The 25945-nt window shown below is 33.4% G+C and overlaps 1 protein-coding gene and 1 pseudogene across 11 annotated transcripts in view; one reads left to right on the top strand and one right to left on the bottom strand.

Annotated features, from left to right (window-relative positions):
- CFAP69 (cilia and flagella associated protein 69) overlaps positions 1 to 25945 on the top strand; it is a 52397-nt gene that overhangs the window by 14721 nt on the left and 11731 nt on the right. For 9 of the 11 annotated variants that reach the window (XM_006925702.3, XM_025042180.1, XM_006925704.3 and 6 more), the window contains 11 exons: positions 1172 to 1270; positions 4275 to 4424; positions 4528 to 4705; positions 6529 to 6652; positions 9245 to 9293; positions 9390 to 9511; positions 11803 to 12019; positions 12692 to 12856; positions 15656 to 15774; positions 17324 to 17442; positions 24189 to 24270. In XM_006925702.3, coding sequence (XP_006925764.1) covers positions 1172 to 1270; positions 4275 to 4424; positions 4528 to 4705; positions 6529 to 6652; positions 9245 to 9293; positions 9390 to 9511; positions 11803 to 12019; positions 12692 to 12856; positions 15656 to 15774; positions 17324 to 17442; positions 24189 to 24270 — 1424 coding nt within the window. The remainder of the gene's footprint in view (positions 1 to 1171; positions 1271 to 4274; positions 4425 to 4527; positions 4706 to 6528; positions 6653 to 9244; positions 9294 to 9389; positions 9512 to 11802; positions 12020 to 12691; positions 12857 to 15655; positions 15775 to 17323; positions 17443 to 24188; positions 24271 to 25945) is intronic. The other 2 variants (XM_025042179.1, XM_025042181.1) reach the window with 2 other exon arrangements.
- Positions 6149 to 6262, bottom strand: LOC112474082 (annotated as a pseudogene).

Raw genomic sequence — 25945 nt, 5'->3', positions numbered from 1 at the left:
TTTACAGGAACTAAAAGGGTGGAGAAGCAGATGAGAAACCTTAGAAATTTCTATTAACTTGAACATTTGGTTAGTTCTGTTGGAAAAATTTAGTTGTTGCCTAAATTTTTCCAAAATGTGATTTTTCAACTTCAAAGGGAGAGTCTAAAAAAGTAAAATTTAGAAAATAATCTTGAAACTGTCCCTTTTTTGTGTGATGTCTTTTGCAGATAGGGTCTCCTTAAACAAGGATGAGAATGTCCTCTGTGCTCCCTGCTTCTGTCCACTTGCATCTGCATTCACTGACTAACCCCAGAAATGAACATTATGTAAGCCCTAATGCAAAACTCAAGTCTTCAGGGAACATGTAATTGTCCCCTTTCCCTCTAAGAATCCAGCCAGATCTGAGTCAGTCCTAAAGCTGACACCACTGACTCCATTTGTGCTCAGTCCCCCAGAGGGCATGGATCAGTTTTAGAACTTCACAGATTATTTTCAGATTCTTTTGAGGATCACACCTATAGGACTTCACCAGAGCAAATGCAAGGCAGTTTGACATGCCGCCTGAAACCAGTTCAGAAGATACGATTGAAAAGGAACCCTCTCTATCCTATATCCCTACCCAAAGAACTTGAACTTAAAAACTATTACCTGCAGGGCAAAGGCCACCTAGAAACTCACTATCCTCTACTCTGTCAGCAAATTGAAGAGTAGAGCTTCACTTGGGCCTTCTTCAAGTAAAGGATAAATTACTGTAGATCACAAATTACTGACTCTGGTTAGGGAGGAACATGTTGGTAACCCACATCTTGCCAAAATAATAATAATACTTGTTTTATAGATGAGAAAACTAAAACACAAGTTTATACAGGTAGTAAGTGGCAGAGCCAGGGTTTAATCTTAGTGTGGTTCTAGCATTTATGCTTTTAATCACCATTCTTTTCTTCCTGGGAAAGAAAGGCTGAGCTGATTGAGGAGCCAGATGTTATAAGGTTAAATCCAGGGTGTTGTGTGTGTGCGTGCGCGCGCGTGTGTGTGTGTAAAATTATACAATCCTACAATCCAACTCGTATGAGATTATACAAATCTCTGGTGAAGATATTTTAATAATGATATTCTAACACTTTACACTAAATTTGCAAATAAGCATATGACAGTATTATTAAATAGTATTCATTTATCTTTCTGGCAGGTGACTTAATGAAAGTACCAAGTTCTGAACTGAGGATACAAATTTGTAAGTGTATTGTTGACTTTTACCATGCAGAACCACCAAAGAAGCATATTACAGGTGAAGTTTTTAATGGTCTTTCTGTAATAACTTTGGTCTTTATGAAACAGAATATTCTGTCTTATTTGTCTTTGAACTTAGAAAGACGGAGTGGGATCATAAATGCATATATCAAAAACAGGGTTTTTTTGTAGTCTCAAGTTCTTTGGTCATTTTAAACAAAGAAAAATTTTTTTCAATTTTGATTTGCATAATATTTTTATTCTGATGCTAAATATTTATGATATAATTTTAAAGTCATACTCGTTAGTTTCATTATAAGTATTACTATTAATGTTATTTCATAGTGTTGATATCATTTATTATTTTCTAACATTTTATAATTATTGATAATATCTGTCCCACCAATTAAATTCCTAATAATAACAACATTCTCCATCATATTCGGGAAAACAGTTCTGCATGTTACAGCTAAGGGATCTTAATATATAATGATAAAATGAATGACACTGAAATGTGTAATATCAAGGCAGAGGGCACCTATATTGTGGAGGATATAATTTCATTTAGGACATACTTCCTACCTTCAGAGTTTCTGTAATTTATATTAATCTAGGAAGGGAGAGAAGATATAAATAATATTTTTGAGTTATTTAAGTTACAAATTCCTTAAGATAGATAGAAATAAGACCCTGTAGTAGAAAAAGAAAGATCACTATGACTAGAGAAAAATGGGAAGATGTGTGAAGAATTTAATAAGGAGGTTATTAAATGTCAAACTTGAACTATTGATGAGATAGGAGGAAGTATTTGATAGATAGTAGACATTAGATATCAAAAGCAGAGACCAGCAATAAGGTTTGGAATCCATCCAGATAGAGATGAAAATTGAAGCCATCAGAGTAGTAGAGTTTGCTAGGAGAACAGCAAGGGACCTAGAATGACATCATGGAGAGTGCCCATTTTGAGGTTTGGAAAAAAACGATCTCAAGATATTGGCAGTGAAGGGAGGCTCTGAGAGGAAGAAGAAAACCTAAAGTTTGCCATGTCTTGTGAGCCAATGAGTGAAATGTTTAATGAAGGAAGAAGTGGTCTCAGTAGCAAATGCTGCAGAGGCTTCTGTAATTGAGGAATGAAAAAGCCAAGTTCATGTGGTATCTGGAAAATTATAGTTAATCTTAGGCGGGTTATTGCCATAAAGCGTCAGGGCAGATGCATGATTAAAGAAATGAGAAGACCGTGAGAGTGGAGGCAGTGGGAACAAGGGAGTAGAGGCAGTGAATACAGACATATTTTATGATATGTTGAAGAAAAAGAAGATGGAGAACAGCTGAACCGGTAGCAAGATCAAAGAAAGATATTTAGGTTTTGTTGTTTTCAATTTGTTTTTAGGATAGGGGAAAATGAAGTTTGTAGGCAGAGGAACAAAAAGCTAGTAAGTAGGAAACGGGAGGGCAAAATTCCCAAAGAAATCATCAGAGGATGGAATTAAGAGCATAAACTTAAGAGTTAACCTTGGTAAGATACAGGCACTGTTTTTTTAAGGTAGAAAGATAAATGATGTATGAGATATGAACAGAGGAGTGAAGATGCAGAGAAGTGACCTTAATTTGATCAGGCTCTGAAAATTAGGAGCCTTAGGCAATGTTCTCACTGTCACAGATGGTTTCAAGAGATGGGCATGGCTGGACATCTGAGAACACAGCTGAAAAGTCCTCAGTAGAGTAATTATAAGAGACATAGCCCTGGAGATAGGAATCAAGTCCATGAGCCTTAATATTAGAATATCCTTCTTTAGAAATATAAACTCAATAGAAAAAGATAAAGTAAGTTTAAATATACATTTGGGGCCATCCCTATGATAGACTATCATGCAAACGAAAATCATGATTCAAGAAAATGTTTTACAGAGTGGGGAAAAGCTTACAATAAAATGGTTAATAGCTGCAGTAGAATATAAAATTATGTATACATGTGGTATATTGTTAAAGTTATATGCCCACATTAAAATATCAGCAAGAAATATACCAAAAATGTTAGTATTGTTATATATGGATGGTGAAATTACAGGCAATTTTTGTCTTCCTCTTCATACTTTTTAAATGCTTAAAATGACTAGCTAGGGCATACCATAGAGAATGCATCACAGGAAGGACAAGGCCTTATCCAGGTCCAGAGCTCATATTCAGAAAGATAAACTGAAAGACATCCCAGAACTATGACAAAGTTAAAGAATTTAGTCTCAAAAGTCGAGAAGTCAAGGGAGTCAGATAAGTGACATCACTAAAAGAAAATAGCTGCATCTCAGGTGAGCAAGTAGCTTCTGATGTTCACTTAATCTTTCTCGTTAAATGTAGTTGGGCAGGCGCCTGTTCAACTGTATCAAAAGGAGCGGTAGTGTTTCTCATAAAAGCTAAGACAGAAGGAAATTCTTATAAGATATGTCACCAAGAATCAAACTTCCCTAAAATACCATTCTATTTACTAACACTGATCAGAACAGCATTATATTTTTACCTCTTATTTTATTGCGAACATCACATAATTATTGTCCCTTGAAAGCACTGAAGTAATGTGTTGACTTGAATAGTGAAAACATTCAATATTTGTGTAATTATGCCATTTTCCTTTATGGAAAGACATATCTACTGACGAGAAATACTGTTCTTTTTTAGAATTTAAAATGTGCCCCCAAATTTATAGTCCTATTGCAAATGCTGCATGGGGGATCAGCAAACTATAGACCCCAGGCCAAAATCAGCCCACTGTAAATAAAGTTTTATTGGAACACAGCATGCCCATTTCTTTTTATATTGTATATGCTTGCTTTCATGCTATCATAGCAAAGTTGAATAATTGAGACAGAAACCTTATAACCTACAAGACCTAAAATACTACCTGACCCTTTATAGAAAAATTTTGCCAAACCATTTTAAACCAAACACTTTTTAAAAGTTTTGTTATTGCTGCTGCTGTTTAAAGATAAATTACTCATTCCTTTATCTTAATGTAGATGATTACTATGTGAAATAACTGTACATATTTATTAACTAATCATCATTAGGTTACCAGCAAGCTAGCTCATCATATAAGATTCAAATGGCTGAAGTCGGAGGATTGGCAAAAACAATGGTGCAGTCATTGGCCTTGCTTGATAATCAACTTGTTGAGAAACTTTGGGTACTGAAAGCTCTGCAACATCTCTCAACTTCTGGTTTGTATATTATTAAATTTGAACACTTTAGTCTCAACTATTTTGTTTCTATCTAACAATGTCAAGACTGTGCAATATAAATAATTTTTAAATTTATTTTCAGAAGCTAATTGTACTTTAATGATGCAAGCACAAGCAGCCAGTAGCATCTGTGCTCATCTCAATGACCCAGATCCCTCTGGACAGCTTCTATTTCGTTCATCAGAAATACTTTGGAACTTATTGGAAAAATCTTCAAAAGAAGAAATCATACAACAGCTTAGTAACTTGGAATGTTTGCTGTAAGTCTATGTAGTTAGATAGGAATGCTTTTTAATCTTAAAATAATAGTCGGTGACATAACTAACACTTTTGTTTCAATTTGTGTTCAATTAGGCTTGTGTTTCATGTAATGGCTATGTTTCAGAACATCTTTTTTTGTACCATGGTATGAATGCATCAGCAGAAAAGCCATTTTTTTCCTATATAGAAGGCTATTAAAGTTAACAAAGTCTTGTTAACAAAACTAAATTATGTCTTTGAATATGTATAAAGTAAAATTAGACATTTAAAAGAACTATTTTATTTTTCTATATTCACTAAATCTGTTTTTTGAATACTTATTGTCTTCTAGATACTGCAATAAGCATTAGCAACAATATGAGTAAACCTTTAAGTTACTTATACATTTATTTGTCAAGTGATTATTGTCTGCTCTAGGCCCTAGAAAAACAATTGAAAATAATACAGACATGGTTTCTGCTTTTGTGGAATTTGCATTATATTAGGAGAGATGGACAAGTAAATAAGCAAATAAAATAGAGCGTACTAAATGTTATGAAAGGGATTATTGCAAGATGCTACATGTTTTCCAGAAGAGGGTGAATCAGTATATTTTTGTGTGCAAGTGACTGAACACCCAACCCTACCAGTTTAAACCATGTAGGAAATTTATGAGCTAGTGTAACTAGAATAAAACTGGTTTCATGTGCAGCTGTATTCAAGGCTCAGCAGATATCAAGAATTGGGCCCTCTTCATCTCTCTGCACTGCCTTCTGCTATGTTGGCTTTCTTTACAAGCTCCACTTGGTGAGACCTAAGAAGTCTAGGTTCACAACATCACAACCCCAAATCAAGCGGAAGAGAAAACTTGCTATTCTGAAAGCATGGAGAAAATTTTTTCAAATTGAGTCCCTGTTGGCCCCTGAGCATTGCGATGTTGGCCATTGCCCATTCCAGAGCGAATTACTAATAACAAAGAGGAGTGTTCTGGCTAAAAGAAAGTTGAAGGCAGTTCAGAAGACCAAAAGTGGGTAAGGAGTGAAGCCTAAATAAAAATAAGGATACAGTTATCACAAGAAAGGCAAGCGGATCCAAAGAAGCAAAGCAACAAATGCCCATTGTACAGGGAACCTGAAGCAAACTTGGAGAGCTAATAAATGCTTCCTAATGAACCCTAATCTGGTATCTGAATGATAAATACAAATTGGCAACATAGAAGAGTTTTGCCTACAGAGAGCATCCCAGACAGGGAGCAGAAGTGAAAATAGAATTTAGCAATCAGAAACCTGAAAGAAATTCAGTATGACGAGAGCAGAAAGTACAGGTAAAAAAGTGATGACGTCAACAGTGTTAGCAGGGACCATAAATAACGCAAAAGGCCTGATGAGCATTGGTGAGGAAGTAGAACTTTATCTAAAGAACAAAGAAAAGCCTTTAAGTAGTTTTTTTTTATTATTTTTTAATGCCTACAGCACCTGGTATTCCTAGGTGGTCTCCCATCCAAGTACTAACCAGGCCCAACCCTGCGTAGCTTCCGAGATCAGACAAGATCGGGCACATACAGGGTGGCTGTAGATTTAAGTAGTTTTAAAAAGGGAAATGAAGTGATCAAATCTTTATTTTAGAGCAGTCACTCTGACCACCATGGGTAGATTGCATTGATAGATTCTTAGTACCTGAATGGATTCTCACTACAGTGAATTAGGGGCAGATTTGGAAATATGGAAAAAATTAGAAATACTTGGCAATGAATAGTATAATACAAAAGGGAGATTTTCTTGGTAAACATTTAAGTAGCATTTCCATTAAAATATGGTTCTAAAAATATGATTTTACTTTCTAGGGCCTTGAAGGAAATATTTAAAAATCTGTTTATGAGAGGCTTTCGTCATTATGATCGTCAGCTTAGAAACGATATATTAGTCATCACTACAATTATAGCTCAAAATCCTGAAGCACCAATGATTGTAAGTATGAGTAAATTTTATTAATTTTAATTCAAAGTGATAGGAGTTAGAGAAAAGAGCACTAGACTTTGTCGTAATATTTATGTACTTTGCTGTAATGCCAAGTTATGTTGTAATGTCATGATGGTTGCCAGTACACTTGTACTCTGCCAATTTCTCTTTCCATTGCCTTTGAAAATTTGAGGTCTTCCTCATATTTTATAATTTACTCACATATTTACCATTTATGATGCATTTTTTCCCTTCCTGATGATATGAGTTTCTGTCCGATACCATTTCTCTTTCACCTGAAGAACTTCCGATCTGCTGGCTGCTGGAAACAGATTCTCTTAGTTTCTTTTATCTGAAAATATCTTTAATTTGTTTAATTCTTGAAATCTGTGTTCACAGAATATAAAATTCTAGGTAGAAATTTTTCTCTTTTAGCACTTTAAATATGTTCCACTGTCCTTTGGCCTCCATTGTTTCTGATATGAAGTATATGTTATTTCAAATTGTTCTCCTGTGTAAAATGTATCATTTTGTTTTCCGGCTGTTTTTCAAGATTTTCACTCTATCTTTGGTTTTCAGCAGTTTTACTATGATGTGTCAAGATGTGATTTTCTTTGTATTTATCTTCTTTGAGTTTATAGAACTTCCTGAATATGTAAATATAGGTCTTTCACTAAATTTGGAGAATTTTTAGTCATTATTCTCTAAGTATTTTTTCAGCTCCATTCTCTCCTCTTTTGGAACTCTGATTACTTGTATGTTCAACTTTTTGATATTGTCTCCCAGGTTTGTTCACTTTTTTCAATCATTTTTCTCTCTTTTCTTTAGATTGGATAATTTGTATTGGTCTATATATTTAAGTTCACTGACTTTCTTTTCTGTCATCTTCATTTTGCTATTAATACCATCTAAAACATTTTTATTTCAGATGTTACATGTTTCAGTTTTAGAATTTTCTTTTGGTTCCTTTTGATACTTTCTACTTCTCTGCTGAGAGTGCCTGTCTTTCCATTCATTATGAGCATCTTTACGGTCAATTCTGGTGTATTCCTCTGAAAAGTATTTTTTTTTTTTGTATTAATAAGCATGTAGTTTGGATAGACTCATCTCTGTGGTGGAGGCAGCTCAATTATCAGTTCGTTTCTTTTAGTCTTACATGGGTTCCTTGAGTGTTCCTTGTGTGGTTCAGGCATCAGCCAGAGATTTGGAAAGTTTATACACAGAATTTGGGTTTCCCTTTCTCTGGCTCTCTCCTTTACGGGATTTCTCCCATATGGGATTTCTCCCTTCACTTTCCAGTAGCAGTGGTTGCTTTGTGATTGCCTCTGTCCTCTGGTTCTTCAAGACACTAAGATTACTGGTTTATCCTGAGTTTTAGCATCCCCGCAAGGTGCAGACTAGAGCTTGGCCTCACTCTAAAAGCCATTTAAGGAAAAAGGGAAACTCATGCAGTACCATTTCCTTCATCAAAGTCCTGACTCTTCTCCAGTATCTTCTAGGTAGTTGTTTTCATATTTTGTTCAGAATTTATAAGTGTTACCTGCAGGAGTGTTTCTTATAGGAGCTACTCTGCCATATCAGAAGCTGAACTTCCCCATATTTTATCATGTAAAAATCATTGAATAATCGATTACATCTTAGAGTAGGGATCTTTGGCAACAATATTCATATTATCAGCCACATACTTTCTAACTTATACTTAAAGGAAATTTGGCAACGAAGGCCACAACCCCATGGTAATGGACATCAAGTGATCCCAACATAAGAGAAAGGTCATAGGAGTCATACTGTGTAAATGAGGAAACAATTCTGCATAGCATTCTCATCAAGGCTGCAATGCGTAGGTGGTCCTGTATGTTCCTCTGATCTTTAAGTTCTCATTAGCATCCTTGGAAACATTCAGGTTTCATTCTATGAATGTGAGTCAAAAGAATAACATGCTTACATTGTAAAGAAACCGTATTGATCTTAAAATAGCCAGTACATAGAGCTGCAAGTTCAAAAGCTCAGCATTTGCCCCAGTAAACTCTCCCTAATGCACAAAGTCCAATTAGGATATCTCTGTCAGGAATGAGTTCTCTCATGCTGAAATGTTTGCAAGTCTGGTTATTCTTTAGGGCTTTTCATTTTAAGTAGGAACTGTTTTGTTATCTCTTGACCAAACCTTTGACATATAAGAGTGTTTGGGTTTGGGGTAGGGAGTGGGGTTTTTTAAGAAGAAAAGCTGTAGGAAATAACTATTTTCTTCCTTTGTTTTGTCATTTGAAGTTATAAAAATGAATTACATGAGTTACTTGTAGTCCTAATACGTTTTAGGTTCTCAACCAAATTTTAAACAGCATTATATAAAATATTCTTGAATAATGTAAAATATTTTTTAGAACCTACAGAAGTTTAATATTAAATAAATTACAAATTTATCTGGTTATATGCTTTTATTTTCTTGCTTTCATCCCTTCCTATTATTAGCACTTTATGAATTTAAATGAATGACAAAGGGAATCTGATAAAGATATTGAAATGTTAGGTAAATATAGGCATATGCAACTTAATTTCCATTAATTAACTCATCCTTCTGTTTGTTTTGTATATTTATATTAGGAATGTGGCTTTACCAGGGATTTGATATTATTTGCAACCTTTAATGAAGGTAAAATCCATAAAACTTTCAACCTGTAATTATCTTTATGAATCTTATACATCATTTTGGCTTTTATTTTACTCTTTCTTTTTTGTCCCCTCACAGTTAAAAGTCAGAATCCTTTGGTAAAAGGTCTTAAACTTTCTAATTCCTATGAAGATTTTGAGTTGAAGAAGTTGCTATTCAATATAATTGTGATCTTATGTAAAGATTTACCTACTGTACAGGTAAAGAGTAATCAAAACAAAAATTAAAATCAACTCGCTTTGTAGTGTAACTTTTTAAAATTCATGGCTGCAAATCTTTCACCAGCTCATATGTTTACCATAGAAAGTAACAAACTCTTATTGGCCAAAGTTTCACCTTTTCAGAATTTCCTTTGCTTATCTGAAAATAAACAGCGAACCTACCTAAACTTAGACCACATAAACCAAGAAAAGCAGGAGAACCTTAGAGATTTATTTATATATTTAGATCTTATCAATAAAGGAACATAAAAAGAAAGAAGACCTACATAGGCCCATCCAGCCTAACTCTATCCCTGACAATAGTAACAAGGATTGATTCTGCTAGAGGAGTGCTAACCTCTGCTGCCAATTTCAAACCCTTATGAACCTGCCTTTTCTCCATACAAACCTAACATCTTACTTTTTTTTTTAATTAGCCATGAATTTATCTTAATACTTTATATTCTATGTGAGAGCATGATGTAATTTCAAGAACACCGAGACTTAATTTCACTTCTGTCTTACCACCTACTAGCTTCATGGCCTTGGCAAAATCATCTAAACTTTCTGAGGCTCAGTTCCTACTGTAAAAGGAAGGTTCTAATACTTCTGCCCTGCTCACAGGGCAGAGATTTACATGAAGTCTTTGTAAACTATAAAGTGATAGAAAAAATATACTACTAACAATTTCATTAGTTTAGTTATTTGCTGCATTAAATGAAATTTCATTTAGTCCTAAAATTCTTTTAAGCTCCAAGGTGCTATAGTGAAAAAGAACTGGGAATTCATTCTGTCAACATCATTAATGATAACATATAGATGGTATACCATATTGGTTAAGGCCTTTAGTCAGGTGGCATCCAGTGCTTTCACTTTCCACCTATGTGCTCTTAAATAGGTTGTTTACTTTCTCTAAATCACAGATATTTCAACTTCAAAATGGGTATAATACTGACCTCATGGAATTATTATGAGAATCAAAAGAGCTCCGGATTTTCTTGGTAATGCCACTTGGAGGAATATATATACTTAAAAAAAAGCTCAGAAAAAGAAAAATTGTCTTTACAGCCATAACTTTATTATTTATATCAAAAATAAATACTCTGTTACAACCTAAATGTTTTTGAAATGCCAAATAGAAAATATTCAATAAAACATGGTTTATTATTACAGTAGAATATTATATATAACTATTAAAATAGCTATACAGACAATAAATAAATTTTACACTACAGTTTATAAGCCAATTTTAGTTGACAACAGAGTCAATTGGCACAAAGTTTGTGGTGAGCTTCTTAAAGCACTATGTCAGCGGTGGAATCAACTAATTTTTTTATGTCATATATTAGTGGCCCAATAATAGTAATGATAATGAACCATGTGTACTATTATTTGCAGTTCACAGAGTATTTCAAAAATGTTATCTACTTAATAGTTGCAGTAATGCTAGAACTAGTTGTTATTCTTGTTTTCTCAATACTAAATCTTGTGTTCTTTCCATGTGGAATAGTAAAAGATTTAGAAAACTTCAGATGTGATTGTGAAAAAGTCTTTACAGAATAATGCCAAACGAAAATTGAACAGAATATAGCACATCATGTGTAACTATCTTGTGAACCACAATTATGCATCAATCAGAATCAGCTATAATATTGACTTGATTATAACATAATAGCTATGCATTTTTGTTTTTATTGAAATCATGGATTCAATACAATTTTTAAATTCTAGGAATATAATTAAAAATATGGCATTCATTGGATAGAATATTTGTATAAGTTCTGTTTTGTGTGCTTAAAACTTAGCCATAGTCATTACTTCAGACAAAATTGATTTTTATAGTATACAATTGAATCTATTGTATACTATATTGTATACAATCTATTATATACTATAATGTTTTTTTTAAAAAAAATAAAGAAGAGAAAATGCCATCAGTTTTATTTGCTCCAAATTTTAAACTCCTGTGGTTTTGTGATAAGGAGGAACTACATATATAGGCAGCATAGACAAAAAAAAAAATTAATGCTTGCTCTATATTATTCTTGTCAGCTACAGAATACATATCCCCAAAAAGGGGATTACAGCCAACTGTTATTATTGAGTTTGGTGTTTTATTTTATATTTTGGGGGGAGGGGTACCTAACATAGGTTAGGATCTTTACAAAGGAAATATTTTGGAATAGTCATCAATGAAACATCAGAATGTACATCTTTTATTTAATTTTCTTAGATTAAGTAAAATTGTTTTACTTATGTTTCTAACAACATACTTTTTGCCTTTCTCATAGCTACTTATTGATGGCAAAGTTGTTTTGGCTTTGTTTACCTATGTTAAAAAGCCTGAGAAACACAAAATAATTGAATGGTCTGCAGCACAGTATGAAGAATTACAACTGCATGCAATTGCTACTTTGTCATCAGTGGCTCCTTTGTTAATAGAAGAATATATGCTGTGCCAGGGAAATGCTCGAATTCTTGCATTTCTAGAATGGTGCGAGAGTGAAGGTCAGTGGCCCTTCAAGATTCCTGTCAAAATTCTAATCTATGTATTTCAACTCAACTCTCAATATATCCATAGAAAAAAGATATAAAATTAAAGCAAAAAGAAATGAAAATATAAATCTGTCTTCCTGTGATTTTGATGTATTTATATGTTTTAAGGAAAAGAATCTGAGATTTCATTTTAAATCAGATATTAGTAAATGTCGTAACTATTGTTGATGCACATCTCTCAGAAAAAGCAATTATACAGATAATCTGATTTAAAGTTTTGTATTATTAGGCCTATCCAGCCATTATACTAAGTCCCAGAAATATTATAATTATTCATCCAACAAAAGTTTATCAGATGCCTACTAGGTACCAGATACTGTTTTAGCTGCTAAAGATAGATTTATTTTCAAAATAAATTCAATCTCTACCTTCATGGAGCTTAAAATCCAGATCTCTAGTCAGATATAATGACTCCATGTATAGTCTACCAAATTAGCAGAGTCTCAATTTGTTGAATATTTTATTTTAATTCTCATAATTCTTAGGAAAAAAGTAAGAAGTACATTATTTTTTGAAAAAAAATTATAAGGAAGATACCATATTTTTTTCTGGTAGTGATTTTGCCCTAGAAATAATTTTTTATGGTACAATTTCTTGATGTAAATTATTACCATTTCTTCACAGATTCCTTCTTTAGTCATGGTAACAGTTTTCATGGTACAGGGGGCCGTGGCAATAAGTTTGCCCATATGCGTTACACTTTAAGACTCCTAAGAGCCATGGTCTACCTTCAGGATGAGACTGTAAACAATGATCTTTGTGAAAAGGGAACAATTCAGCAACTGATAGGTAAGACATAATATGTTTGGTACTGATGAAAGTAGAATATTTATAAACCATAGATTTTGTATGAAATGTTTTTCTACAAATTTATTTTGTTTTTATAGCTGAGAAACTCCTGAATATTTTCTTGACTTGTTTCCTGTTGTTGCTATAAATCAGTTTCTTCACTGAACCATCATGATCACCCATCCTTTAAATATTTGTTTTCTTGGTTCAGGTACTATTTCATTTAGGATTATCTTTATCTTTTTTTTTTTTTTAATGGGCTATTGTATATGTTTCATTCTTCTAGTAACAAGATCACCACTTTCTGACCAAGCCTTTTGGAGTCATTTTAAAAGAAGATAACATTGCATTTTCTAGTGCATCTGACATACCAGAACACTTGACACTGGTATATACAGAAATGTACTCCAGAGAGTCTTTCCTAATATGAAATATCAGGATATCCTTGGTTTTCAACTTAGAATTGACTACGCTAAGTCACCTTATCCCCACAATATATCACACGTGAGCTCAGTGTAAAATTCAGAACCCCTAAACAAAAGCTTTTTACATTTCATTAATTAAAAAAAAAATAGTTCTCCAGCCCTACCCTTTTCTGACTTTGAAAAGTGAGACCTATTTTAGTCATATTCATATTCAGTGACTGCCTTCTGAGTATGTGATATAATTTGCTAGATATCAATTAATTACAAATGCCTACTCAAACACTCTTTTACCTGTTAAGTTAAAGTACCTGCTCTTCCATCATTAGTGAAGTGGAGTAGTGCTCTCAAATAGTAATACTAGTAAGCAAAATAAAGATGTAGAAAAGAGGGCTAGGCAAAAACATTCACTTCTTTGATGAGTTTGCTTGGGATGACTAAACCTAAAAGTAGATTTTCTCACTTCTGTGCACATTTCATTGTACAGAACTATCTTAAGCCACCCAGCCCAACCAAGTGGAGTCCAGGAAATATAATTCTCCATATGTCCAGGAAGAATTCTTAATGTTACCTGGGTGGGAAGTGGGGTAGGAAAATGGGAAAACCTATAGCATGAATTCTTATTGAATGTAACAGAGGGCTCTGTAGTAGTAATGTACTCAACTCAATAGTGATTGCATTGTAAATGTAACAGAGGGCTCTGTAGTAGTAATGTACTCAAGAAATAGTGATTGCATTGTAAATGTAGATGTTTATATGCCTTTTGAGTAGGCACTGGGATTACAAGCACATGCAGAGCAGAACACTGGGGACCTTGCCCTTAATGAGAACAAAAGAAAAGAGGTTTATTTTTGAAAGATAGCATGTGTTACCATGTACCATCAGTAAGGCACCTAATGAGTGATAGAATAAACACCATAGAAACAAAAAGGTTGGGATAGTTTTCAAGGCTGGGCAATTTTAACAGGAAACTTTACTGAGTTAGAGTATTGGGCTAGTTTCAAGAGAGAAATAAAAAGGGATGGTCTTTCAAGCAAAGGGACAGCATGAGCAGAGACATGGTACTGAAATATGCATGACGATGTGTTCAGAGCTAGCTTAATTGGAGTCAAAGTCTTATGAAGACAGATAATGTAAGATAAGGTTAATTGTCTAGCCAGGGGCCAACCAAGAAACAGTTTCGGATGGCAGGTAATAGTTTTAACTTCATCCTCTTTAGGCATGGGGAACTACTCGTGGTTTTTGATCAGGGAAGCTAGTTATATGAATAATGCTGTTTTGGAAAGAGAAATCTGAAAGAAATATATTGGATCATTTAGAATAGAACAAGGAGAGGGTAAAGGCAGGGGAACTAAAGGATACTTAAATATAAAGACAATAACTCTATTAATGTAACGTGTTACAGCAGGGGAGATGACATGACTGTACCCAGCTAGGAAGGAAAATGAGACAATCTAGAAAGGAGAAGCAGACCAGCTTGGATTCCTAGAAAATGCTCCTGATAAGGCACATAGGCCCCTCTGTCCATGGCCTCCCCTGACCTGGGCCTCCAGTATGCTCAACTAGCCTTCCCATGGTCCGATCCCCCACCTGTATTTCATCCTCACAGGGCCAAGAATCATCCCTTCAGAGCCAACAACGTAGATAGGCTGTGATTTCCATGGTCCTTCTTTGGAACATAGCTCCACACCTTCTGTTAATGCCAGTGACCCCTTTAACAGAGGAAGAATGACTTTCGTTCTTCATTTAAAGCTTAAAGAAAAATTCCTTTTTGAGGCAAAATTTTATTGTAGATGTCAGTCCATCAGTGTAAGTGGCTGTTTTCATGTCTTTTTAAATTTCGATTAGAAGTGAGGGAGAGATTTTAAAGGACATGGGAATACTGCTACCTGCAGTTAAAGAAACCTCCAGATAGACCGAAGGAGAGAATGCAGAAAGAAGTATCAAGGATAGAAAACATACTTATCGAGGTCTTCCACCTTTGGAGTTCTTCCTCCTCTTCCACATGAGGAGAAGACATGAGGCAAGCTATGATCAGGCATTTTGGTCACATATTTGCAAAAGCACTCATTTCTGCCTCATAAAACTACATATTTTTAAACGATTTTGTTTACTGAGCAAAGTATCAGGTTGTTAGTGTGTCTTAATGACACTCTAGAAGTACTAGAACTTCTACATAGATGGGGCTATTGAGAACTCAAAGAACCCATTTATCATTTTCTGTCTACAGCTTCTAAGCAACTATGAAATGAAAATAGATACTTTTAAAACTTTCTCTAGGTGAAATTTTATAAGAAGAGATTTTAAAAACAGTAATTGATCAAAATAAAAATATAGTGTCTAATAATTTTACATTCTTTAAATTTTCTCATACCAGGAATCTTTAAAAATACAATAAGCAAGTCTAATGACAAGGAAGAGGCCATTGTTTTGGAAATTCAATCTGATATATTACTTATCTTATCTGGTCTTTGTGAACATAATATTCCTAGGAAGGTATGTATGCCTGTGAATCAAAGTTTTACTTAAATCTCCCAGTCACCCAACACTATGAACTTTTTCTTAGTAATTGTCCGTAAATATTGGTGTTCTTTAATCTTGTGAAGAATAATTTAATATTCTTTTTTATAATTAGAATATAATTATATACAGTAAGTGTATAGATCTTAAGTATACAGTTCAATAGGATTTAACAAATATGTACTCATTTAACTAATACTCCAATTAAAATATAGAATTTTGTTATCTCACTATAAAAGTCTTTTATGCCCCTTAGCAACCATCCCCCAACTTGCCTCCAGAAAACCACTATTCTGATTTCTATCCACATAAATTTGTTTTACCTATTCTTTAACTTTATTTTAATAGAATCATAGTAGTTACTCTTTTATATCTGGTTTCTGTCATCCAGCATTGTATCTCATGAAACATATCCATGTTGTTGCATGTATCAGCAGTGCACTGCTTTTTATTGCCGAATAGTATTTCATTGTATGAGTATACCAGAATTTGTTTCTCCATTCCCCTGTTAAAAACATGTAAATTGTTTCCATATGGGGCTGTTATGTAAAAAGCATCAGTGAACATTCTTGTACTAGTCTTTCTGTGGACATAACACTTTTATGTCTCTTTGGTAAATACCTAGCAACTGATGGATCATAAAATAGGTGCATGTTTTTAAGAAACTGGCAAACAGTTTTCCCAAGTGAGCTATATACCATTATAAATGCTGTTTTAGGTTTGAATTGGATTCATACCTAAAACTAAAATTAGAAAAATAGCTAATTCCACTTGATCTTTTTTTAACTCCATAGCAAACTCTGAGTCTCAGAAATTGATAACTAGCAAGAGACAGAATTGGAAAGGTAAAAGTAAAAAGTTAGGAAGGTTCCAGGGCTTTTAGGGAGTGGCAACAGGAACAGTAAATGTACACTTAGCTCCAGGCTTTGATGCAACTTTGCCTTCTATTCTACGACTCTGTGCCTATGCTCTTCTGGAAAAGTACTCAGAGTCTTGCTTACCGGGAACTAGAACTGAACAACAAGGCAATGAGAAAGGTAATTGGTAAGGTACAAATATTAACTGGTAATAACTTCATATAAATTATTGAAGTTTTAACTACCATTTATATATTTATTTCTCTTTTGGGAATGTTAGAATATCTTCCATGATAGAATTTTAGCCTATTACTACTATTAGTACCTAGTAGTCATCTGACATGATGATTGACTATATTCATTATACCATGGAAGAAAATCATGGGACAAGTCTTACAGTTTATTTTTCTAAAAGAGAGGGAAAAGGGAAAAAACAAAAGGGCCTATTGATTGATGCCCTCTCTTAAAATGATTAGCTTTACAACAGTTTGTCTTATATTCCTGAAAGCGAGTAAGTACAAATTCGGGGGGAAAGGATTGCATTAAAAAATACTATTTTCCTAACAATGTTGTATTTTTCTGGTGAAAAAAAAAATTTAGGGGACAGAATGAAATGGGAAAGGGAGAGATTATTTATTTCAAGAAATAATTTTAAATAAATCTCTTAGGAAATTTTTGGAACTGAAGGAGTGGATGTAATTCTTCATGTATTGAAAACAGACCCCAAGAAGTTTCAGAGTGGATTAGGCTATATTGTACTTCTTTTTAGCACATTGGACAGCATTTGGTGAGTATTACTATACCCAAGGTAGATAGAATCATGGTACGAGAAAATTACTTCATAGCTATGTATGCCAATTTTTTCCCCTCAAAATCACACCAGAAAGATAACTCTCTCAATGCCTTTTTCTTTTTAATAGTCCAGAAATGACCTTACTAATGTCTTTTGGAAGATAATCTTGACCGTCACTCAAATATAAAACCATTCTTGTATCTAAACTTAAATTCCTGACTTTGTGATTTTAACCCATTCTATTATGGCCCAATCTGAGTAAACACTAGCATCTATTATTACTCATACACTGTTCTTCGTATACTTGAAGACTGTTGAATTCCTAACTCATCTTCTCTTCAAGGAGTTGAAAACCAATTGATTTGGAATTTCCTAACCAATATTGTTTCCCAAACTTTGTAGCTTTCCTAAGGGCAAAAAATATTGCTATACTTAATATCAGTTTACAAAAATTTGTTTTGGAGAAAATTACTTGGGTCTTGCATATCATTAACACTTCATACATTTCTCTAGTTCTATTTAGGTAGTATTCATGAAAGTTACATTGCAACACATTTGTAAAAAAAAACTGATGACTATACATCAAATGGACCTAACAGGTATATATTATATATAGAACATTCCACCCAATAGCAGCAGAATACATATCCTTTTCAAGTGCTGTGATACTATGATTTATAATAAGAAATATATATTTGGTCCATTTCTAGAACAGAGTTCTTAAAACTCTTAATTTTTTAGTCAATAAGAGCAATGGGAACATCTTTTGTTATAATAGTTGGTCTTTTATTCTCAGTTCCTATAATAGCTCTAGACTAATAAACATTAGCATCTTTTGTTATTCATAACAAGTCCCTTTCAACCAAATCTGAGTTTATGTTAATAAGGCGATTTTTGGAAAACTACTAGATAACCACAGAATGAAGTCTGGTTTCCAGGGGAACCAACCATATGATTGATTAGAGAGTTGACACTTTTCACCCCCACCCTCAACCTCTATGGAGGGGAGAGAGGCTAGAGATTGAGATTAGTCATTAGTGGCCAATTATTTAATTAATCATGCCTCCATAAGGAAGCCTTCATAAAAATTCTAAACTTTGAGTTGAGAGAGCTTCCGAGTTGGCGAACACATGGGGGTTCTGAGAGAGGGCATGGAAGCTTCATTCCCCTTCTCTCATATCTTGCCCTATGCATCTCTTTCATCTGGCTGTTCCCAGGTTGTATGCTTTTATAATTAACCATTAATCTAGTAAGTACACTGTTCTTAGTTCTGTGAGCCTCTGTAACAAATTTTCCATCCCCAGGAAAGATGGAACATCTGCTTTACGGCTGGTTGGTCAGAAGCACAGGTGACAACTTGGACTGGTGTCTAAAGTGGGGTCAGGGAGGCAGTGCAGACTTATGGGACTGAGTCCTTCACCTGTGAAATATGATGATAATTCTAGGTAGGCAGTGTCAGAATTGAACTGAATTGTAGGACACCCAAATAGTGTCTGCAGAGAATTGGAGAATTAGTTGGTATGGGAAAAAACTCACACTTTTGGTGGCCAAAAGTGAACTATTGAAAGAAGAGTGTTGAGAGGAGACGCAGAGGTTTTTTTACAAGCACACATGCAATATTTGTAGGATAGATCACATGCCTGGTCACAAAACAAGTCTCAGCAAATTTAAGGAAATATATCTTTCATTCAAAATATCTTTTCTGATCACAGTGGAATAAAACTAAAAATCAATAACAAAAGGAAATCAGGAAAACTCAGAAATTAATGGAAACTAAACAACAAATGGTTGAAACAACCATTGCATCAAAGACAAAAACAAAAGAGGAATTAGAAAATATTTCAAGAAAACTAAATTGAAAATACAACATACCAAAATTTACATAATACAGCAAAAGCAGTAGTAAGAGGAAAATTTACAGTGATAAATGCCTATATCAAATGACTTAACTTTACACCTTAAGGAACTAGAAAACAAAGAACAAACTAAGCCCAAATTAGCAGAAGAAAGTAAATAATAAATATGAGAGCAGATAAATGAAATAGGTAATAGAAAAAAAATCAACAAAACTAAAAGTTGTTTTTTTTTTAAAAGATAAAATCAGCAAACCTTTAGCTAGACTAAGGAAAAAAAGGAGATTCAAAGAAAATTGTAAATAAAAGAGAAGACATCACAGCAAATGCCACCAAAAAAAAGATTTTAAAGGACTATTATAAATAACTATATGCCAGCATATTGGACAACATAGAAGAAATGGATAAATTCCTAGAAACATACAACCCATCAAGACTAATTAAGAAGAAATAGAAAGCCTAAATAGACCAATAACAATAGGGAAATTAAATCAATCAAAACCTCCCAACAAAAAAAGCCTGGGACCAGATAGCTTCACTGGTAAATTTTCCAAAAACGTAAATAATTAATACTAATTCTTTTTTAAGCTCTTCCAAAAAGTAGAAGAGGAAACACTTCCAAATTCATTTATGAGAGACAGCATCACTGTTATACCAAAGCCAAAGACACAATGAGAAATCTACAGAACGATATCCCTGATGAACATGGATGCAAAAATCCTCAAGAAATATTAGCAAACAAAATTCAACGTCCCACTAAAAGGATCGTACACCGTGACCAAGTGGGATTTATCCCTGAGATCCATGAATGGTTTAATATATGCAAGTTAATCAGTGTCCTACACCACATTAACAAAATAAAAGAAAAATCACATAATCATCTCAATAGATACAGAAAGAGCTTTTGAAAAAATTCAACACCCTTTCATGATAAAAACTCTCAACATAGGTAGACAAGGAGCTACTTCAACAAATAAAGCCCATATATGAAAAGCTCACAGTTAACATCACACTCAGTATGAAAGCTGAAATCTTGAAACCTTTTTCTTTAAAATCTGTAACAAAGCAAAGCTGTCCACTCTCACCAGTTCTTTTCAACATGTTACTGTCACTCCTAGCATATAAGACATCCAAATCAGAAATGAAGAAGTAAAATTATCTGTTTGCAGATGACATGACCTTATATGTAGAAAAACCTAAAGACTGCACCAAAAAAACTGGTATAATAAATTTATAATAAATGAATTCAGTAAAGTTGCAGGATATGAAATCAACATACAAAAATCAGTTGCATTTCCACACACTAATAATGAACTATCCAAAAAGGAAATTAAGAAAATCACATTTGCGACAATACCAAAAAATATTAAAACTTATGAATAAACATAACTGAGTACTTGTATGTATAGTTGTAAACTTTAAAACATTGATGAAGCGGCATAAGAACAGATGCCTGGTATCACCAATTGAACACTGAACTTATTTATTACTTATTTGTTATTTCTACCTTATCTGTTATCCAAAGGGATTTGAAGTTGTATTATAAGACACAGATAAATAAAACCAAGTAAAGCAGACACAAATAAATGGAAAGACTTCTTGTGTTCATGGGTTAGAAGAGTTAATGTTTAAATTTTCATACTACCCAAAGTTATTTTTAGATTCAATGTAGTCCCTATTAAAATCCTAAAGATATTTTTTTACAGAAATAGAAAATACAATTCAAAAACTCATATGGAACCACTAATCTTCAGGGCAATCCAAATAAAACTACAGTGAGATATCACCTCACACCTGTTGGAATGGTTATTTTCAAACAAAAGAAAAGATACAAATGTTGACAAGGTTGTGGAGAAAAGGGAACCTTACACTATTGGTGGGAATGTAAAATGGTATAACCACTGTAGAAAACAATATGGAGATTCTTCAAAAAAGTACTACCATATGATCCAGCAGTTCCACTTCTGGATATTTGTCTCAAAGGATTGAAATCAGGATCTTGAAGAGACAACTGCCTTATGTTCTTAGCAGCATTATTCACATGGCCAAGATATGGAAACAACCCAAATGTCCATCAACAGATGAATGGATAAAAATGTGATATATACATGTAGAATATTACTCAGCCTTTAAAAATAAGGAAACTCTACCATTTGCAGTAACATGGATGGACCTGCAAGACATGCTAAATGAAATAATTCATTCACAGAAGGATATCTCTTATACATGATTTCTCTAAAATACTCAAAATTATAGAAGTAGACAACGGTGTATGGACAGTGGAATGATGGAGTAAGAGGTATCAGTTGTCCAATGGGTATAAAGTTACAATTATTAGTAAATTCCAGAGATTTGCTACACAATATAGGGCTTATAGATCTACTGTACAGCATAGTGCCTATAAGTGACAGTATTGTGTAAGTAACAATTTGTTAAATAGGTGGATCTCATGTTAAGTGATCTTAAAAAAACACACACAAAACACAGATGTAAAGAAACTTTTAGAGATGCTATTTTTATCTCCTGGATTGTGGTGATAGTAACATAAATACATACATGTGTCCAAACTTACCAAATTGTACACATTAATTGTATGCAGATTTTTGTCTTCCAGTTATACCTAAATAAGCTGGGGGGAAAAAACTCTGATGAATACTATTTTCCATAAGATCAAATAACTAGTTTTACCCATTGCAAATTCACTGTTTATGTTGAGAGCTGGACTACTCAGCTCTCATCTAGATAGATACACATAGGCAATGGGGCTAATCAGCTATCTAGTTTTTATTATTATTATTATTATTATTATTATACAGAAAAGAGTGATATAGTGATAACATGTAAACCTGATCTTAAGTTTCAATAGCAAATTCTTATTGACCAAAAAGCACTGTATTAAGCATAGTAAAAAATTCAAAGCTGAGTGTTGAGTACCACTCTTACTATACCAATATATTGGGATTCAGAAGTTACTGCAGAAAATATTGTGAGGTTTTATTTCTCCTTTATTTAGTAAATCACAATTATACTAAGATAAAAATCAAATTTTTATCTTATAGTTTTGGTTTTATTTACCTGTCTTTTATTATAATACAAATTCAAATCCCTTTGGATAATAAGGTAGAAATAACAAGTAATAAGTTCAGTGTTCAATTGATGATCCCAGGCATTTGTTGTTTTTCTTCTTCTTAAGGACTTAAACCAAGGTAAATTCTAGTATCTAGTTTATGTTGATGTAATAAAACAAGTTAGGAAATATTCTTTTATATTCTATAGAAAGTTTTTGTGAGACCGTTGTTATATCTTTTTTAAATAATGAGTGGAATTTAACAATTAAGTCATCTGTGCCTAGAGTTTACTTTTAGAAAGGTTCTGAAATATAGATTTTATTTCTTGAATATAAATATATACATATCTATTAAGATGTTCTATTTCTCCTTTTGTAGGTTCTAATAAGATGTATTCTAATAGGAATTTATCTTATCTAAATTTTCAAATTTACTGTCATGTGGTTGTAATATACTCTTCGTATCTTTAATGTCTGTAGGATACGAAGTGGTACCCTTTTTTTTCTTTCCTGGTATTAGTCATTTCTTCCTTCTCTATTTTTTTCCTTTGATGTGTTCACCAGGAATTAAGGAATATTATTAGTCTTTTTAAAGAATCCATTTGTGTGCTTGAGTGATTCTATTTTATCTTGTTTTATATTTCATTAATTTCTTTTTCTTTCATTCAGTTTTACCTTTTCTATTTCTTGAAATAGATGACAGGATCTTAAATTTCAACCTTCTGCTCTAATATATTCATATAAGGTTATAAATTCTCCTCTAATCATAGTTTTAGCTCTAAGCCACAGGTTTCAGTATGTCCTATTTTTATTATCATTAAGTTCAAATTATTTTCAAATTTTCATTGTGATTTTCTTTTTGACCTTTGAGAGATTTAGAAGTATATTGTTTAATTCCTGAACAAACGAGAATGTTCTGTTTTTTCTCTTACAGTGATTGTTGTGAATTTATGAGGTAAAAAAACAGTGTCAGAGTATTACCTCATAAGTGGGAACAAAAAGCACAGTTCATACCTAGAGATGGTAAAACCTGCAGCCACTTGAATGGGAGGGGCCAGCCTGATGGTCTTTATGCACCACCACCCCAACTCCCACCACCACACACAACTATCACAAAACAGGCAGCAGAAACAAGGGTCTCTTTTTTTTTCCAAGAGGAATTCATGTTAAATAATTACCATATTATTGTTGAACCACAGATAATTAAGTAATAGCCATGTTAAATATGAAAGAGACACAGGAAGTTGACCCCAGCAGGCTTAGAATGCCTGGGAGAAATAGAGGAGATCAACCTCTTTACTATTTAGCAGCAGCAGCAGCCGCAGCAACAGCTTGTTTAGCCGATACCCATTCCGTACCCAAGAAAACACTGAAAGTAGCCCTGGTAGCAACTTCAGTCCCTCACTCCATGTGAGTTGCACAGGCCTAAACAGCAGGCACTTTAGCAAATAATCTCAACTGCAAAGATAAGAAGTAATTAAAAATCAAATGTTTGAGGCATACCAACACTGAGACAATAAATGGATAAGCCTTGAAGAAATGATTCTAGAATAACCAGAAGAATAATTAATGTTGTGAAAGCAAAGGGAGATATTGCATCTACAGAAAAGAAATAGAAAAAAGAATCAATTGATATTGGTTTTAAAATAGTCGAAATTAAACAACACTATCTAAGTCTCCTCAAAGTTCAATTTTTTAAGTAAAAATACTACTTGATTTAAGGAAATGAAAAATTCTTTGAAAAAATTTTGATAGGAATAAACTCAAATTGAGTTTAACCATAAATCTTTGTTAAATGAATAACTTTCTTTTTATTTAAGGTGTTGCATTTTGGGATGTTATCCCTCAGAGGATTACTTTCTTGAAAAGGAAGGCATTTTTCTTCTTTTGGATTTATTGGCAGTAAGTATGATTATAACAATTATAAAACAACAAAATAAATGTATTAACCCTTTCCAAACTGAGTACCACAGAACATTATTCTATGATTAAATGTGCCCCCAAATCATTCAATGTTTGTTTTAATCAAAATCCCTATTAGAGATTTATAATATGCAATGGCATATTAAAGGCTCTGAAGAAATCAGTTTATTTGGGTCAGCGTTCCCAAACATATGACAACAGAGAATTTTTAAGGGTTTTTTTTTTTTCCACCAACCTTTGTGAAGTGCTAGGCTATATCAAAACCCTTAATCACTTATTAATAACATCTTGTTCCTTCTGTTAGTATTAAAAGTTAAGGGCCACATTAGACAAAGGAGAAAAGAACTGTATAGTTAAGAACTTTGTAGTCAATGTGAAAAACCTAGTGTGTCATGGACCATTTTACAGAATGGGCAGGAGTGAGCATACTAAGCCTTCCAGAAAAGATGGCTGCCATCTAGCAGCTGCAAAAAATGACAAAGATCCTCATTTGATCCTCAAAGTAACCCCCTACTGGCCTCAGTTCTAAGGGAGTCCGTAGTCAAGATGATGTCTGAGAAAAGGTATAATTTTGTTTCAATAAAACTTTGGAAGATATTCTTGCAGAGTTCTAGCAGGGCACTGACTGCCACCATTCTTGATTTTTTTTTAACAGAATAACCTACTTTGGTTTAGCAAAGGGACTAAAGTTATTTGTGTCCTTCCTTTTCTCTGAAAGAAAATTTGTTGACACTAGCGATAAGAGAGCAAACTCATAAGATATAAAACACTGCAAACAAAAATAAGTAAATAATAATAGTAGTAATAAAAATAACCCACCTCGATAAACAGGAATGGATCATAACCAGAAACACTTGGAAAGTTCAGAAGTTGACCATAATACAGAAGGCCGTACATGTAGCTTTACTAATATCGTCCTGAATGATGCATAGCTCACTGTGTTTCTATGACTAGAGTACAAGTGTGCCCAGAGGCACACAGTTATGTGTCAGGGGATTCTCAAAGTCACAGAATTAATTTGGCACATCTTCCGGGAACCTTGCTTTTACTTAAAGACTTGGAAGTAAGGAGTTACATTAAACATGTATATATTAAATATTTAATATTTAAGATTATATGGAAGACTGCAAAGACATTTCTCATTGTGTGCACTCTCCTTCACCATCAGGATTTCTTTGATGGAAAGACAAGTCTGGAGTAGGAGAAGCCATATAGGCACAGTGATTACAAGTATAGGCTAGAATCGGTCTGACTGAGGCCTCCAATACTTGTTAGCTGTGTAATTTGAACAAGTTATATAACATCTCTGTTATCAACTTCTTCAAAAAGAGATAACAGTATTTACCTCATGCATTCCTGGGACGATTATATAGGTGATTGTATGTGTGCATGTGCACGTATGCATATGATATATATATACACTTGCATGCATTAGTTAGAAAAGTTCCTGATGCATATTTTTGCTATGTGTTTTCTGTTATTATGAATATAAGTCTTAGATTGTGCTTAATGTGGATTGAACCATTCAAGTTAATTATAAACATTCTTTAATGAAGTTTTTATACCGACTTCAATCCTTTACATTTTTCTCTTTCTCCTGAAAGTATAAAAATAACTCATTTGATTTGAGTTCTGCTTAATATAATCTGCTAAA

The sequence above is a fragment of the Pteropus alecto genome, unplaced genomic scaffold (assembly GCF_000325575.1).
Source record: "Pteropus alecto unplaced genomic scaffold, ASM32557v1 scaffold69, whole genome shotgun sequence".
Classification (NCBI taxonomy): Eukaryota; Metazoa; Chordata; class Mammalia; order Chiroptera; family Pteropodidae; genus Pteropus; species Pteropus alecto.
Note: the sequence above shows the minus strand (reverse complement) of the source record. Positions and strands in the feature narration are given on the sequence as shown.